The following is a 12,638-nucleotide window of genomic DNA, read 5'->3' as shown; positions in this document are numbered from 1 at the left end:
TTGCTGGCTGGCTGATACCACTTCCCTGCCTGGCAGAGCAGGGAGAGTACTCCTCATCCTCATGTTCGGACGGAGCACAGGTCAGCCTAAATGTCCCCAGCTCTGGGACAAGACAATGCAACATAACGTCCTTTAGGCTATCGCAAGGCATGAAACCGCTGCAGCAGAGAATGCCGTTTTCCTCCCTCTGCCCAGCAGCTCCTGCCCCGGGTTTCACCTGATGAAAGAGCTCAGGTACATCCACTTCCACGCAGACAGCAGCAGAATGGCTGCTGGAGGCATCACGAAGGTATCGCATCTTTTATTTTTTGCTGATGTTGCTGCAACGTGTTCCCAAATGCAGCTGATCTCATAAACCAGTGTCCTCTTACCATAGCCTGGCTCCCTGCGGCAGGATGCCTTTTACGTGCTTTCAGCTAACGCAGCTTTGCTCTGTGGCTTTGGGATGGGACAGTAGGCTGGTGGCAGTGGCTCATCCCCATGTGTCACCTCCAGGACATGAGCCCATGTGTCCCTCCCATTCGTAGGGCTGTGCCGCCACTGCTTTCCATTATCACTCACTGTCACAGCCTCTTCTGCGTGACTCAACAAAACTCCCCTGGCAGCTATTTCTAGCCTAGTTAGTGAGGTCGGGCGTGTTATTCATGACACTTTCTTCCTCTCTGGTGGGGCTCCAGCCAGGCTGGGACCTGCCACTGGCTCTCCAGCACACAGACCTTCAGCCAGAGGAGACTCTGGCAGGGGGCAGATGGGGAACGCAGCCCCCAGCACCTCCTCCGCCTTGCAAAGTCCTGTACTGCCTTCTGCAGCATCCTTGCCTGGGTTGTCCTGAGGTTTGTGGGGGGAGCGCAGATGCTGACACATGTTCTGCAGCTGGATCCCCCAACCCAGCTGTCCCCAGGCCCTGGGGACAGGATGTGCTGCAGAGCTTGCTCTGAGCTGCCTTGGTGTGTGCTGCCCGCAATGGGTCACTGCCACATTAGCACACGAGATGTCACCAGGTGCTCTGTCTCCTTACAGTTGGAACCCCCAGGCAGGTGCAGCCCCACCATCCCTGGTTGCAGCTTTGGGGCACTGGAAGGCCACGGGGCCAGATGAAGCATCGTGTGTAAGCGGTTCTGGAGGAGATAGGCTGGCAGGAGCTGGTCCCCACCACCCCAGTATCCAGCTTCTCAGTATCCATCCTGTGGTGAGGTCACAGACTCCACACTACATCAGAAAGAGGAAGGAGGACGGTTTCGCTAAAGGAAAGCAGCTCTCTGCAGCAAGACAGTCTCCTACCACCCAGGGAGACCCTCACCAGCATCCCCAGCCTCCGGAGGGGATGGGATGCTCCCTGGCACCCCCCTGCAGCAGGGATCTCGTCCACAACCTGTGGGATGTGGCAAGAGCTGGCCAGGGAGCACAACCTGTCTCCTTGCCAAGACGTCAGTGCTACATGACAGTGTGCCATCACCACCTGCGTCACCACAACCTGGTGCTGTCATCATAACCAGGTGCTTTCACAGCCTCCCAGGCCAAAGGATGTGGCTCTTCATGCGGTTGCTCGGTAGGTGAGCGTGGGCTGGGGAGCTTGAGGGGAGTCACCAGGGGCTTGAGGGGACGTGGGGCACTTTGATGGCAGGGGAACTCTTGGAAGGTCCTCATACAAAGCTGCCTCTCCTGAGCCTGGAAGACAAAAGCCATTGCAAGCTGGGATGGTGCATGGGGAGGGGTCCCCATGTGCTTACGCAGGTCACAAACCATTCATGGGCATTTGCTTTGGCCCCTGTCCGAGTCCCAGGGGTGGAGGACATGAACCTTTGGCCATCCAGGACAACTATTTGATGTTCTTCCACTAATTAGCTTAATCCCAGGAGCAAGCTCTGTTCGCAGGCAAGCCCCGACCCAGCAACAGGTCTTCTCCTTGCCCACCTGTGAGCTCCTCCTTGAGCCTTCCCCTCCTGGCTGTGCCCCCAGGGCAGCCAGCACCAAGCAGGCAGGTGCGGGGGTGACATTTTCCAGTGTTCCTCCCTGCTCCCCACTGGTCTTTCCCTCTGCTTAGCACCTGCAGGTGAAGCCCCAGCACTTTCTCCCCACAGTGGCTCTCCATCACGAGCAGGCTGGGGAAGGGAAGCCTTTCTCCCGGGCTGGGAATCCCCTCCTGCTCTCCTCCTTCCCCAAGAGAGAGCCTGACATGGAAGGGGAAGGAGTATTTTTAGCACTTACCCTAGAGTTGCTCCACGGATGGAGCTAAGAGGAGGAATTGACATCAAATGTAGGACTACTTTTGCTTTAAAAGGAAGCCTTTTTTGTGTGTGTCCTACTACTTAGTCATTGCAAAAATTTTCTGTGAAGAGGGGTTGGTAAAAATCACCTTTCATAAGAGGCAGCAGGCTTGAGCAGGAGGCTGACCTCAGAAATCACTGGACACCGTTCCCTACACTGGCACTGGCTTGCCATGCCCTGGCCCCGCTCCCACAGGGACCTTGCATCCCAAGGAATGGGACAGGGTGGCGCGTAGCCTCTCTGGTCACAGCTCCCAGCACCTGCAAGATGCCTCCACCTGCCAGACCGCCCTCGCACACCTCCTCTCTGCATTCCTGCTCTCCGGCAGCTTTTCCTGACCCTTGTCCACAGCTCCCCCTGAACCCCTTGGAACCCAGATGCTCTTGCTTTCCCACCTGCCATCCAACCCCAGTATGAACTGGCTGTGGCAACCCATCTGAGGTCCTCCAGGTCCCAGAATAAGACGCCATCCACATCTTGAGGAGCCTTCCTGAAAGCAATATGGTTAGTAGGGGGGAAAGTGCCTGTGAGACTTGCCAGCACCAACGCGGCAGGCAGGAGCATGGTGAAAGCAGGTTCTCCAGGGACCCGAAGGGGTGGTGGTGGCCCTTAAAAGCAAAACCACTGGCCAGAAGGTGGCAATATCCCCTCTCCTTTCTGGGCCTCACACTGCACAGAGCAGAGACCCGGTCAGCCCCTTGTGCAAGGGATGGGTCCATTCTGGTCTGGAAGCTCTAAGCCCACTCAGACCAGCCTTTGGACCGAGCAGCTTGGGCAATGGCAGGGCAACGCTCCACGTCCCACCCGGGCGGTCGGGCATCCCTGCTGTCCGTCTCCTGAAGCTCAGCCTGTACCAGCCGCAGTGGGTGCTGGGGCTGTGCGTGCCACTGCACCATGGCCAGCAGGGAAGAGGGTGTTCCACGGTGGGGGGCTCTGGGGAGGACCAGGGCCAGGAACCAGTGTATGCTGGGGCCACCCAGCTGGAAAGCAGCTTTGCCTAGGTAGCAAGCCCAGACCTTCCTCCCCCTCCACCTGCACAGAGGTGGGCTTGCACTTTGCCCACCTTTGTGTCTCAGGAGAGATTAGGGGATTGCTGACCCTCCTGACCCTCTTGTCTGAAATCCTCTGTTGCTGGGTCTAGTTGTGCTGATGGTCACTTTTTCTTGGGCCGTGTGGGCAGCTGATGAGATAACGTTAGAAATCACCCCAGAAGGATTAGCATCTCCAACAGACCCTGCAGTCCCACCGAGACCTCCTCATCCCTCAGCAGAGATGTGGCGCTGGGACACTTTGGAGCAACAACCAGCAAAGCAGCTCGTCCTGGCAGGCTGGATGCAGGACACCTGCCACAGAGGAGTCCAGGGCACAGTGACTGTAACTGGGAAGGACTGGAAGCCACTGGAGGTCCTGCATCCTTCTGGCTGAAGTCTGAAGAAGGAGGTGTCTGGTTAGATGTGCCCAGTGCACGGGATTGCTTTTGCTTGGCAATTCCTGCCTTCGCTGCCCTCCCTCTGCCCACTGAGCACATGATGCCCAAAAAAGTACCCAGACACCTCCCAACACTGACAAAGGCAGCTTTTCCTGGTCAGAAAATTCCTAATCCCTTCAGAAGCTGTTCAGATTTCCCCGCAATGTCCCCCTCAGGGCCCAAGGCATTTCCCCACTCCCCAAGGCTGAAAGGGGAACTTACAGAGAATATTTCATAACATCAAAATCCTCAGGGTTAATTGAAAGGAGCGCTTAGGCTAGCACAAGGGAGAAGTGCGGACACCGTATCTGATTTTGTGTCGAGGTAAGAGAAGGATCTGCAAAAGCCATGATCGGGAAGGTGGGATGTCAAAGAAATACCAGGGACTTCCACAGCACAGTGAGTGCCAGCAGGACTCAACCGGCTCAGGGAAGGTGAGAGCTGGACTATGTCACTGTGGTGAGACCAGTCTCACTTGGGTCTTTCACCAAAGACAATGAGTAACTTCACGGCGAAGGAGCCCAGCTTTACGCCAGGCCCTCAGGAGTCTCGCAGCACCAAGCTGCCAGTCACGTGGCAGAGCCCCAGGCACCCCAGGGTGCTGTCACCCCGTCCCACACCGCACCAGCATCTGGCCCCAACAGCAGGTGCTGCTTCGTGGGGCTTTTCTTCCTCCACCCTTGGGATCTGTGATGTGTATAAGCAAAATCCATCATGCCAGGGACTTAACAAGGACTATCTCTTACGAGAGAGCCCTCGGTAGAAGCAGACCAGGTTCAGAGATCAGGTTTGTCTCTGCCACATGCCACCTGGGGTGGAGGCTGGAGAGAGTTTGATCTTACACAGGACGGCAGGACTCAGGTACCACTGGAGCAAAACAAACAGCGGCTTTCTTAAATAGCTGGGGTGCTGGAGGAGACTTTGGGCTGATGACGGAGCAGCTGAGTCAGGCTGAAGATACGGGGACTTGCAGATAACTGAGGAAATGGTCTCCTGTCCTACAGTGCTGGTCAGTTCTGGCCCTTGGGGGGTGCACTGAGGTTGTCTCAAAGCTCAGGGACTGGGGTGGGCAGTGGGTCTTTCCAGCAAACCATACGGGACGTGAGCTGAGCAGTGGTGAAACCCTTCACAGTCAGCTCTGCCTGGCTCTTTCTCTACCGCACGATGCAGCTCTAACCCTTTGCACGCACTTGTGCCTCAAACCCATTTGTGGGTTTTGTCACGGGTACTCTGAGGCCAAGTGAGTTCTCCGAGAGAGAGTCATTTCATGGGGATCACTTAATGGTGACATAAAAAAAAGTAAATTGTATTCTGGAAACGGTCAGGGTGCTTGAGCCGCGTCTGGGACCATAAGGAAGCCTAGAAAGTGGAAGATGCTCTAAGGGCTCCCCAGGGTGGATGCCCTGTAGATGGATGAAATCTGCCCAGATGCCTGCGCTCGGCCTCCCTGGGGACCTCCCTGGGGAGCACAAACTGTGCTAGCTAGGGTCTGACTTGCCCTTACATCTTCCTTCATGGGGCAGTATTCAGGGCTGGAGAGGGCAGCAGTCGGGCAGGACCTGCCCTGATGTCCCACAGGTGCTGGAGGACTCTGTTGTACTTGCTGCTTGGTCTGCAGTGGTTGGGAGCAGCACGTGCTATAGGACTGGGCATGCTCCTTGCTACCTTATCCCATAAAAACAGGCAGGCTCTTGTTATTCTAACCAGCTTTGCCCTCATTTTGGGGACTGAAACCAAAACGCAGGATTTAGTGTTTAGGGAATATAGACTTGGCTTATCCCTTGTCCTCTCCAACAGAGACTCTGCTTTCTGCAGCCGGGAAAGCATTTCACACCCTGAAATACTTGGGTCAATTTTCTAAGTACCAATTGCAGTGAGAAAAGGCCCCTGTTGCCCCAGACCAGCGAGTCCCAGCCCAACAGTGCCAATGTTCAGCCAGTGGCATAGCAGCCAGTGGGACGTCCAGAGCGGGACAGGCTTCCTGCTGAAGCCACTCCAAAGCAGAAATCCGTGGATGGTGGTTGCTGGCCTCCACATGCCCCCTGCAGAGACATCCAAGCTGTGTGCCCCGACAAGCAGCTCAGCAAATTAAATTTGCTTTTATCCTGTACCTTTCCTCTTCCTGCTGAAAAATCATTCCTCAGCTGACAAGAGCTTGCTGTAACTTTGGAGCCTTTTGGTGTCAGCCCACAGGCATGAGGGAGAAGAAGATTAATGGGATCAGAGCCAGCCAATTCCAGGGACTGAACACAGCGTCTCTTTGCTTTTCTCTCTGCCCTTTAATTAAGCCCCTTGTAACTCTGCTTGGGATTTGGGAGTGACCTCGGTGCTTTCCCAGCAGGACCCTTCCTCATGGGCCATTGCTCTGGCACAATGCACCTTGTGGCCTTTTCATCCCATGGGAGTAGTGTGGGAAGGTCATCAATTCAAGCTGCGCGTCCTAGTTTTAGTGCACATGATAGCAAGTCAAAGGGAGGTCATGAGGGGCTGCTAACCAGCCACCCAGTTTTGCCCTTTAAAGGGAAAGCACCTGCCAGTGAGAAGGGAAGTTGCACAGCGAGGGAGAAAGTGAAAGCCCAAAGTAGAGGTCTTCAACTTGTGGCTGTTACCAAAAGAAGCTGGTGTCAGCTGGACTTGTCTCTCAAATGTCACCTCCCACAGTGGGAAAATATCAGCCTACCTGGTCCCTGAAGGTCTTCACAGCAGCAAGGCTGCACTTGTGCTTTTCTGCTCAGGGAGGGGAAAGATTCAGAAAAGCACACCTTGTGACAAGCATGTGCAAGCCATGGAAATGTCACACCAAACTCGCTCCTGTCCAGGCAGATGCCGTTTTCCTGGCTGCATCATTTCTGTCAGCTGTAATCTGGTCCCTGCAATGACAAGGGCACTTCAGCAGGTGACACCCATGCCCAGTGCTGGCCCATGGACATGCACACATCAGCTTGCCCACGGCACTGGGCAAACTCCCCTTTGGGCTGTCTGTGAGACAGCCAGTGGACTTTAAGCTCCTTTTCTTGGCCTGGAGAGGCAAATTGCTGTGGAAGCTGGTTATGCTGCTTTCAGGAGCCTGGAATTAGCGGTACCCATCAAAGCGTTAGTCCTGACGCAGAAAGCCCAGCAACAGAGGTAAAGCGAAGCCCTTTAGCTGTCCCTCCTGCCCCTATGCACTTTGGGGTACTGAAGGCAACAGACAGCCCAATGCCAACTACAGACTGGGGTTTGAAGCGCTGACAAGCTAAAGACAGCCCCACGCTGAGTTAGATCCTGCTCTGACCACATGTCTGCTAATGGGCGCGTTCAGTTTTAGGGCTGTTTCTCAAGTTTGCATGGGCAGGGCTGTAGAACAGGGTGCGGCAGAGGGAGTCCCTGCACTGCAGCCCAGCACCTTCCTGCAGCAGGGAGAGGTTGCTTTAACCCAATTGCTTTGGAATGAGCTTGTGGGCTACGTGCTGAGAGCCCTTCTACATGTCCCCTTTCTGCTCACCCTCTTCCTCCGCAGTTACGAAACCTGCTAGCAGATGCCAATGCCCCAGCTGAGGATGGGGCAGTAAAATGGTTTGTCTGTAAGAAAAGGGGCTGGGGCTGAAGCTGTGAAGTTGTGTCTAGGGGCAGGATTTCCTCACATTCAATCAGGTTCAGTCCCAGCACAGCCTTTGGCTGGGTCCTCTCCAGGCTGAAGACACCAGTGCCCACACCCTTGATTGACACATATACATCTGGAGTTTTGGTTATTGCAGCATCCTGGCTGTTCTCATGGGGCTCTGGAGACAAGAGGAGGCAGGCAGCTGAGACTTTCACTCTTTCTGGGTCAGAGAAAATGTGTTGTTCAAAGCTTCTTGCAAAGAAAATAAGTAAAAAGCCAGAAATTACTACCAGCCTATGTCAACCCCTTCTGTCCTTTACTAATGTCCCCCTCTCTTTCCGATTCCTGCCAGCCAGTTACAGGCATGTTTTTACATCCTGAGCAAAGACACATGTACCCGCTTTGTGATCCGACAGCTCTCCTGAAGATGCCAGAGGTGGAGAATGCCATGGCTCTGGTCTCTACGCCTTCCTTGCCAGGGCGTGAAGGGGTATGCAGCATCCAAGCACTTAGTGGGGTGACGTGCCAGACCTGATGCCCCGCAGCTCCCCACCCTTCAGCCGGTCATCTCTTCATCAGTTCCCAGGTGCTGTTTCAGGGATGGTCGCTGCTGCTAACAGCTGTACCTCCCTCCACCCCCCCACTGCCCTAACCCGCTGTGAATGGCACCGAAACTGCCTTTGTTCCCCTCCCCGGGGGGGGGGAAGTGGGGGGGGGGGGGAGGACAGGACAGGACCGCCCGCGGCTATAAAAGGGGGCGGCAGCGCAGAGCAGCCCCAGCCCTGGTCCTGGTCCCGGCCCGGGTCCCAGCCCGGGTCATGGGTCACCCCACGGCCGCTGCCGTGCTGCTCTGCCATCTGGGGCTCTCCACGGCCATCCAGTGGCTGTGAGTAGTGGGATGCGCCCCACCTCCCCCGGTGCCCCCCTCGGCGGCTCCCTCTCCCCGGTTGGGTCCCCAGAGGGATGCCCGTGCTCCCCCCACCCTGCTGACACCCACCCTCTCCCCACAGCGGGCTGACGGAGAGCAGTAGCGGGGTCGCCTGGAATGAAAGCCACCACTGCCGGCTGCTGGCTGGGCTGGTGCCCGACCAGTTCCAGATGTGCCGCAGGAACCTGGAGGTCATGCACAGCATCGTCCGGGCTGCCCGCCGGACCAAGAGCGTCTGCCAGAAGACCTTCGCAGACATGAGGTGGAACTGCTCCTCCATCCAGCATGCCCCCAGCTTCGGCCCTGACCTGCTGAAAGGTAAAGGATGCTTTGTCTGCTGTGTTCATGCTCCTCTTTCTGCCCCACACAGCTTTCCAGGCCGCCTGGCAGCGCTTTTAACGTGCAGTCCTGCTGTTCAGCTGATGGGCGTTAACTTTGCCTTAGGTATATATTTTGGGGAAAACCTGCTGCCATTACACTGGAATTAGCAGTACACATCAAAGCATTAGTCCTGATCCGGAAAGCCTAGCAGTGTTAAACCTGCAGTAACTGTCATTTCAAACAAAAACAGCTGCTAGAGGCTCGAAAAAAGGCTGGGGGGGGGGGGGGGGGGAAGTGGTGGGGACACAGGCTGTATACTGACAGTATAACATAATGGGTGGCACAGGCTAAAAATATATGCAAGAAAAACACTGGGCCTTGGTTTTATCCTGCCGCAAGAAAAAAACCCCTCATTTACATTGTGAGATCTTTGAGAGGAGTGTTTGGCCGGGCAGGGAGGAAGGACATCTCCCCCTCTTCTTCCCAGGAACCAGGGAATCCGCCTTTGTCTACGCCCTGGCTGCCGCTGCCGTCACACACTCCATCGCCCAAGCCTGCAGCTCAGGAGAGCTCCCTCTCTGCTCCTGCGGCTCTGTCCCCTCCGAGGTCCCCGGGCTGGACTTCAGGTGGGGTGGCTGTGGGGACAACCTGCACTACGGCCTCCAGCTTGGCTCCGCTTTTGCTGACAGTCCTTTAAAATCCAGCAAGTTGGGGACACAAGCGCTCAAGGCCATGAATCTGCATAACAACGTGGTGGGCAGGCAGGTGGGTATGGTGCCCACCAGGGACTGCTGGTGCCCAGCACACCTACAGCAGCCTGGGGGGCAGAGGTGCCTAATGTGAGGGGGTAGGCTCTGGCCAGGCTACTGGGATGCTGTGCTTAAGGTCAGGAGGCAACTAAACGGTTAAAATGGAGTTACATGTGTTTGCAGAGGCATCCCCCACTGCTACCCACCTCCCAAACATCCCTGCACCCTTTCCACAACAAGCACAAGATATTTATCACTTCACACCAGCGCTTCCAGCACTTCTTTCTGCCCCTCTGATGGGAAGCAGGGGCCCATCCTGACCCTCTCCAGCTGGGCACCCCAGCCCTGCAGAGTAGTGGGGGGGGGTGTGCTTTTTGTGCTTTCATGCACTCACTTCCCCAGGTGAGGATGTGGCCATTCTGCACTCTGTTGGCTGGAGAGGCCACCAGCCCCACTGCAAGCTCCAGCAGGGAGTTCCCCAAGTATCAGGTTCTTATCATAAGGGGAATGAAGCAGGGCTGAGTCCTCGATTGCCCCATTATATTCATTTAAAGGTGGCAGTAAGCAGCTGAGCTCTTTCATCTCTTGAAACTTCCCATGGATGCTCTTGCAAATCGATCTGTAGGGTGGATACCAGGAGAAAGCAGAAGCAAATTCATCTGTTTTCCTGTCCTCTGCAGGTGCTGAGTGACTCCCTAGATACCAAGTGTAAATGCCATGGTGTTTCAGGCTCCTGTTCGGTGAAGACCTGCTGGAAGGGACTGCCAAACCTAGATGAAATTGCCTCTGACCTCAAGTCCAAGTACCTGGCAGCCGTCAGGGTGACCCACCGGCTCATAGGGCCCAGGAAGCAGCTGATACCCAAAGGAATGGATGTCAGGCCAGTGAAAGAGACGGATCTAGTTTATCTCATCAGCTCTCCCGACTACTGCACACTGAATCTCCACCTGGGGTCTCTGGGGACACATGATAGGTAAGAAACTGCACTTAATACGCTGTAACTCAGCCTCTGTTTTCATGAGTGTTTGTACCACTGGATCTGAAAGCGTGCTGGTGTGGATGGGCAGTCCCCCGTCAGATGCGACACCACAGGCACTCCTGTGAAATGTTTGCTTCTTAAAGCCCCAAGGAGGGCAGGAAGGCAGATGCCATGCAGGTGTAAAGGCAGGGGAAAGCCCTTACCGAGAGTCCCTCAGCTCCACTCTCCAGGACAGGTCCATCCAGTGAGGAGTCAGAAAGGGAAATACCGCCTCTCCCTGCAAGCCTTAGGGTGCTGTCTGCCGGTAACCAGAACGGTTCAGCAGACCTTGGAGGCTGTGGTGCTTCCCAGATGTCTCCTTTCTGGAGCGACTGCAGGGCAGGCAGGGGGTTTTTAGAAGGATGGGGAAGCCTCCTCTGAATGCTGAGCCAGGGCTGCCTCAGGGCTGTGACGTGCAATCCCTGTTAGATCTAGCAGTAGCAGTTCCTGGTCCTAGCCATCCACCCCTCCTTCTCCCCGGGAGGTTCCTTTCCCCAGTGTGATACAGACTGAGTGTGCCCAACCTCAGCCGCTCACACGCTGCCGTAATAACACCAGCTGACATCCACGCCAGTCTGCAAGCAGACCCGTGCATCTCGCTGCCCTCTGCTATGGGCAAGTCAGCTCTGGGAGGAGGTCAGGGCAGAGAGCTGTGGTCAGCGTCACCGCCATGGGTGGGCAGGTACATGCCCTCAGCTCCCGCTTGTGCATCCTCCTCCTGACAGGCAGTGCAACAAGACCTCCGTGGGCAGTGACAGTTGCAACCTGATGTGCTGTGGCCGTGGCTACAACACCTACACGGAGGAGGTGGTGGAGAGGTGTCACTGCAAGTATCACTGGTGCTGCTACGTGATGTGCAAGAAGTGTCAGCGGAAGGTGGAGAGATACGTCTGTAAATAATGCCAGAGGCGTCACGGCAGGTGGGAGGACTCTTGCGCTGGTATCCTCTGGGGCACAGCTGGAGACAGAACATCATCGCAAGGGATGCGCCGACCTCCGGCAAGAAGGGGGCTATGCGGGAAGCCTGGACGCTCGCATTACCACAGAAGACCTCAAACTGAGAGATGCCGGGAAGCCTAAGACCGGAGGCCGACCTCTGCTCCATCTCTCCAGAGCAGGACAAAGGGCTGCCCTCCTGCAGCTGGCGGGGAGTGTCCAGCCCTCTGTCTCCAGCTGGGGACAAACCATCTATCACTCCGCATGCAGCACAGCCCCTTTTTTCCAGGGGTGAATGGGGACCCTGGGCTGCCATTGTCTCTTTGCAGGAGGTTTCTGACAGTGGCCTGAACGCCAGGAGTGATGGATGGGAAGGGGGGTAGAGACTTGTCTGTTGGGAGAAGGCCGCAGGGAAAGAAAGCTGCTTTGGGTGAGGAGGTCATGGGCAGCTGCCCTGGGGACAGGTTTCTGCTGTGGGCTCACCCAACTCCTCAGGGGCAAATACTGGTCCAGCACCCTTTGCAACATCTGAAATGAAACCCAAGCTTGGACACAGGCAGAAGCAGTTATTGCTGCAGGAGACAGAATCATCAATCCTCCCCATGACCTGTATGGAGATTGCTGCTGCTCTCAGTGACGGTCCACGACAGCAGACAGACCTAGGGACAGGAGCGGGCCCGGAGGCTGCCAACACAGGGCAGCATGGCAAAACTGCACCTAGAAGCCTTGTATTAACAAAGCAGCCATGGCAGCAGAGTAGCTTCTGCCCTCTGGGCTAGTGTTGGAGGTGGGTGCTCGCTCAACTTGTGGCATACCCATGGCTTGTCCTTCCTGCCCCTTCTTCCAGACCACTAAGGTCTTCAGCCCAGTCCTTCCACCCCCTTAATACCAGATGTGCTGGGACTCTGGCTGGGAGGGAGGACACAACTCCAGGACCCTAGGGAAATAAGAATGAACCTTTAGTCTCTACACTTCATGTAAGTGGGATTCTGGTGTACATTTTTAAAATAAATGTATTATATCATACCTCTCTGTGGCATGTTTCCTAGGACAACCCCTTTCCCTCATGTCTTTCTCAGCTGGCCACAGAGGAAGCAAGGCTGTAAGGAGAGCATAAAGCCCAGTATCCATACCCTCACGGGCAGCAGCAGGGGACCGGTTCGGGTTTAACTCTTTCTGCTGCTCATTGGCCCAGGTTTGCCTTTAATTACAGATAATCTGTCAGCCTCAGGTGCCGTGCACATAAGGAAGGTTTCTATCCCCTGCTTCCTCAGGTCTCTGACCAGCCAGCAAGGAATCTGGCTTCCTGGGATTCAGGCTGGAAACAGAGGCAGTCCAGGATTATTTCTGTTCCTTTTGAATGCAGG

At 55.7% G+C, this 12,638-nt stretch overlaps 1 protein-coding gene across 1 annotated transcript; it reads left to right on the top strand.

The window, feature by feature from the left end:
* The first annotated feature begins 1,451 nt into the window (after positions 1-1,451).
* On the top strand, positions 1,452-12,297 carry LOC119157470 (protein Wnt-11b-like). The gene is made up of 6 exons (XM_037408452.1): positions 1,452-1,549; positions 7,736-7,905; positions 8,330-8,565; positions 9,056-9,333; positions 9,998-10,290; positions 11,061-12,297. The coding sequence occupies exons 3-6, from the start codon at positions 8,418-8,420 to the stop codon at positions 11,233-11,235; spliced, it is 894 nt and encodes a 297-aa protein (XP_037264349.1). The 5' UTR covers positions 1,452-1,549; positions 7,736-7,905; positions 8,330-8,417; the 3' UTR covers positions 11,236-12,297.
* Positions 12,298-12,638: the final 341 nt, after the last annotated feature.

The sequence above is a fragment of the Falco rusticolus genome, chromosome 14, assembly GCF_015220075.1.
Source record: "Falco rusticolus isolate bFalRus1 chromosome 14, bFalRus1.pri, whole genome shotgun sequence".
In the NCBI taxonomy this organism is placed as follows: domain Eukaryota; kingdom Metazoa; phylum Chordata; class Aves; order Falconiformes; family Falconidae; genus Falco; species Falco rusticolus.
Note: the sequence above shows the minus strand (reverse complement) of the source record. Positions and strands in the feature narration are given on the sequence as shown.

Bases quoted from the DNA above. Each gene is read 5' to 3' on its own strand.
- LOC119157470 (XM_037408452.1), top strand. From the start codon at position 8,418: ATGTGCCGCAGGAACCTGGAGGTCATGCACAGCATCGTCCGGGCTGCC. The intron at 8,566-9,055 runs GTAAAGGATGCT...TCTTCTTCCCAG, and splicing joins CGGCCCTGACCTGCTGAAAG to GAACCAGGGAATCCGCCTTT. The intron at 9,334-9,997 runs GTGGGTATGGTG...TGTCCTCTGCAG, and splicing joins ACAACGTGGTGGGCAGGCAG to GTGCTGAGTGACTCCCTAGA.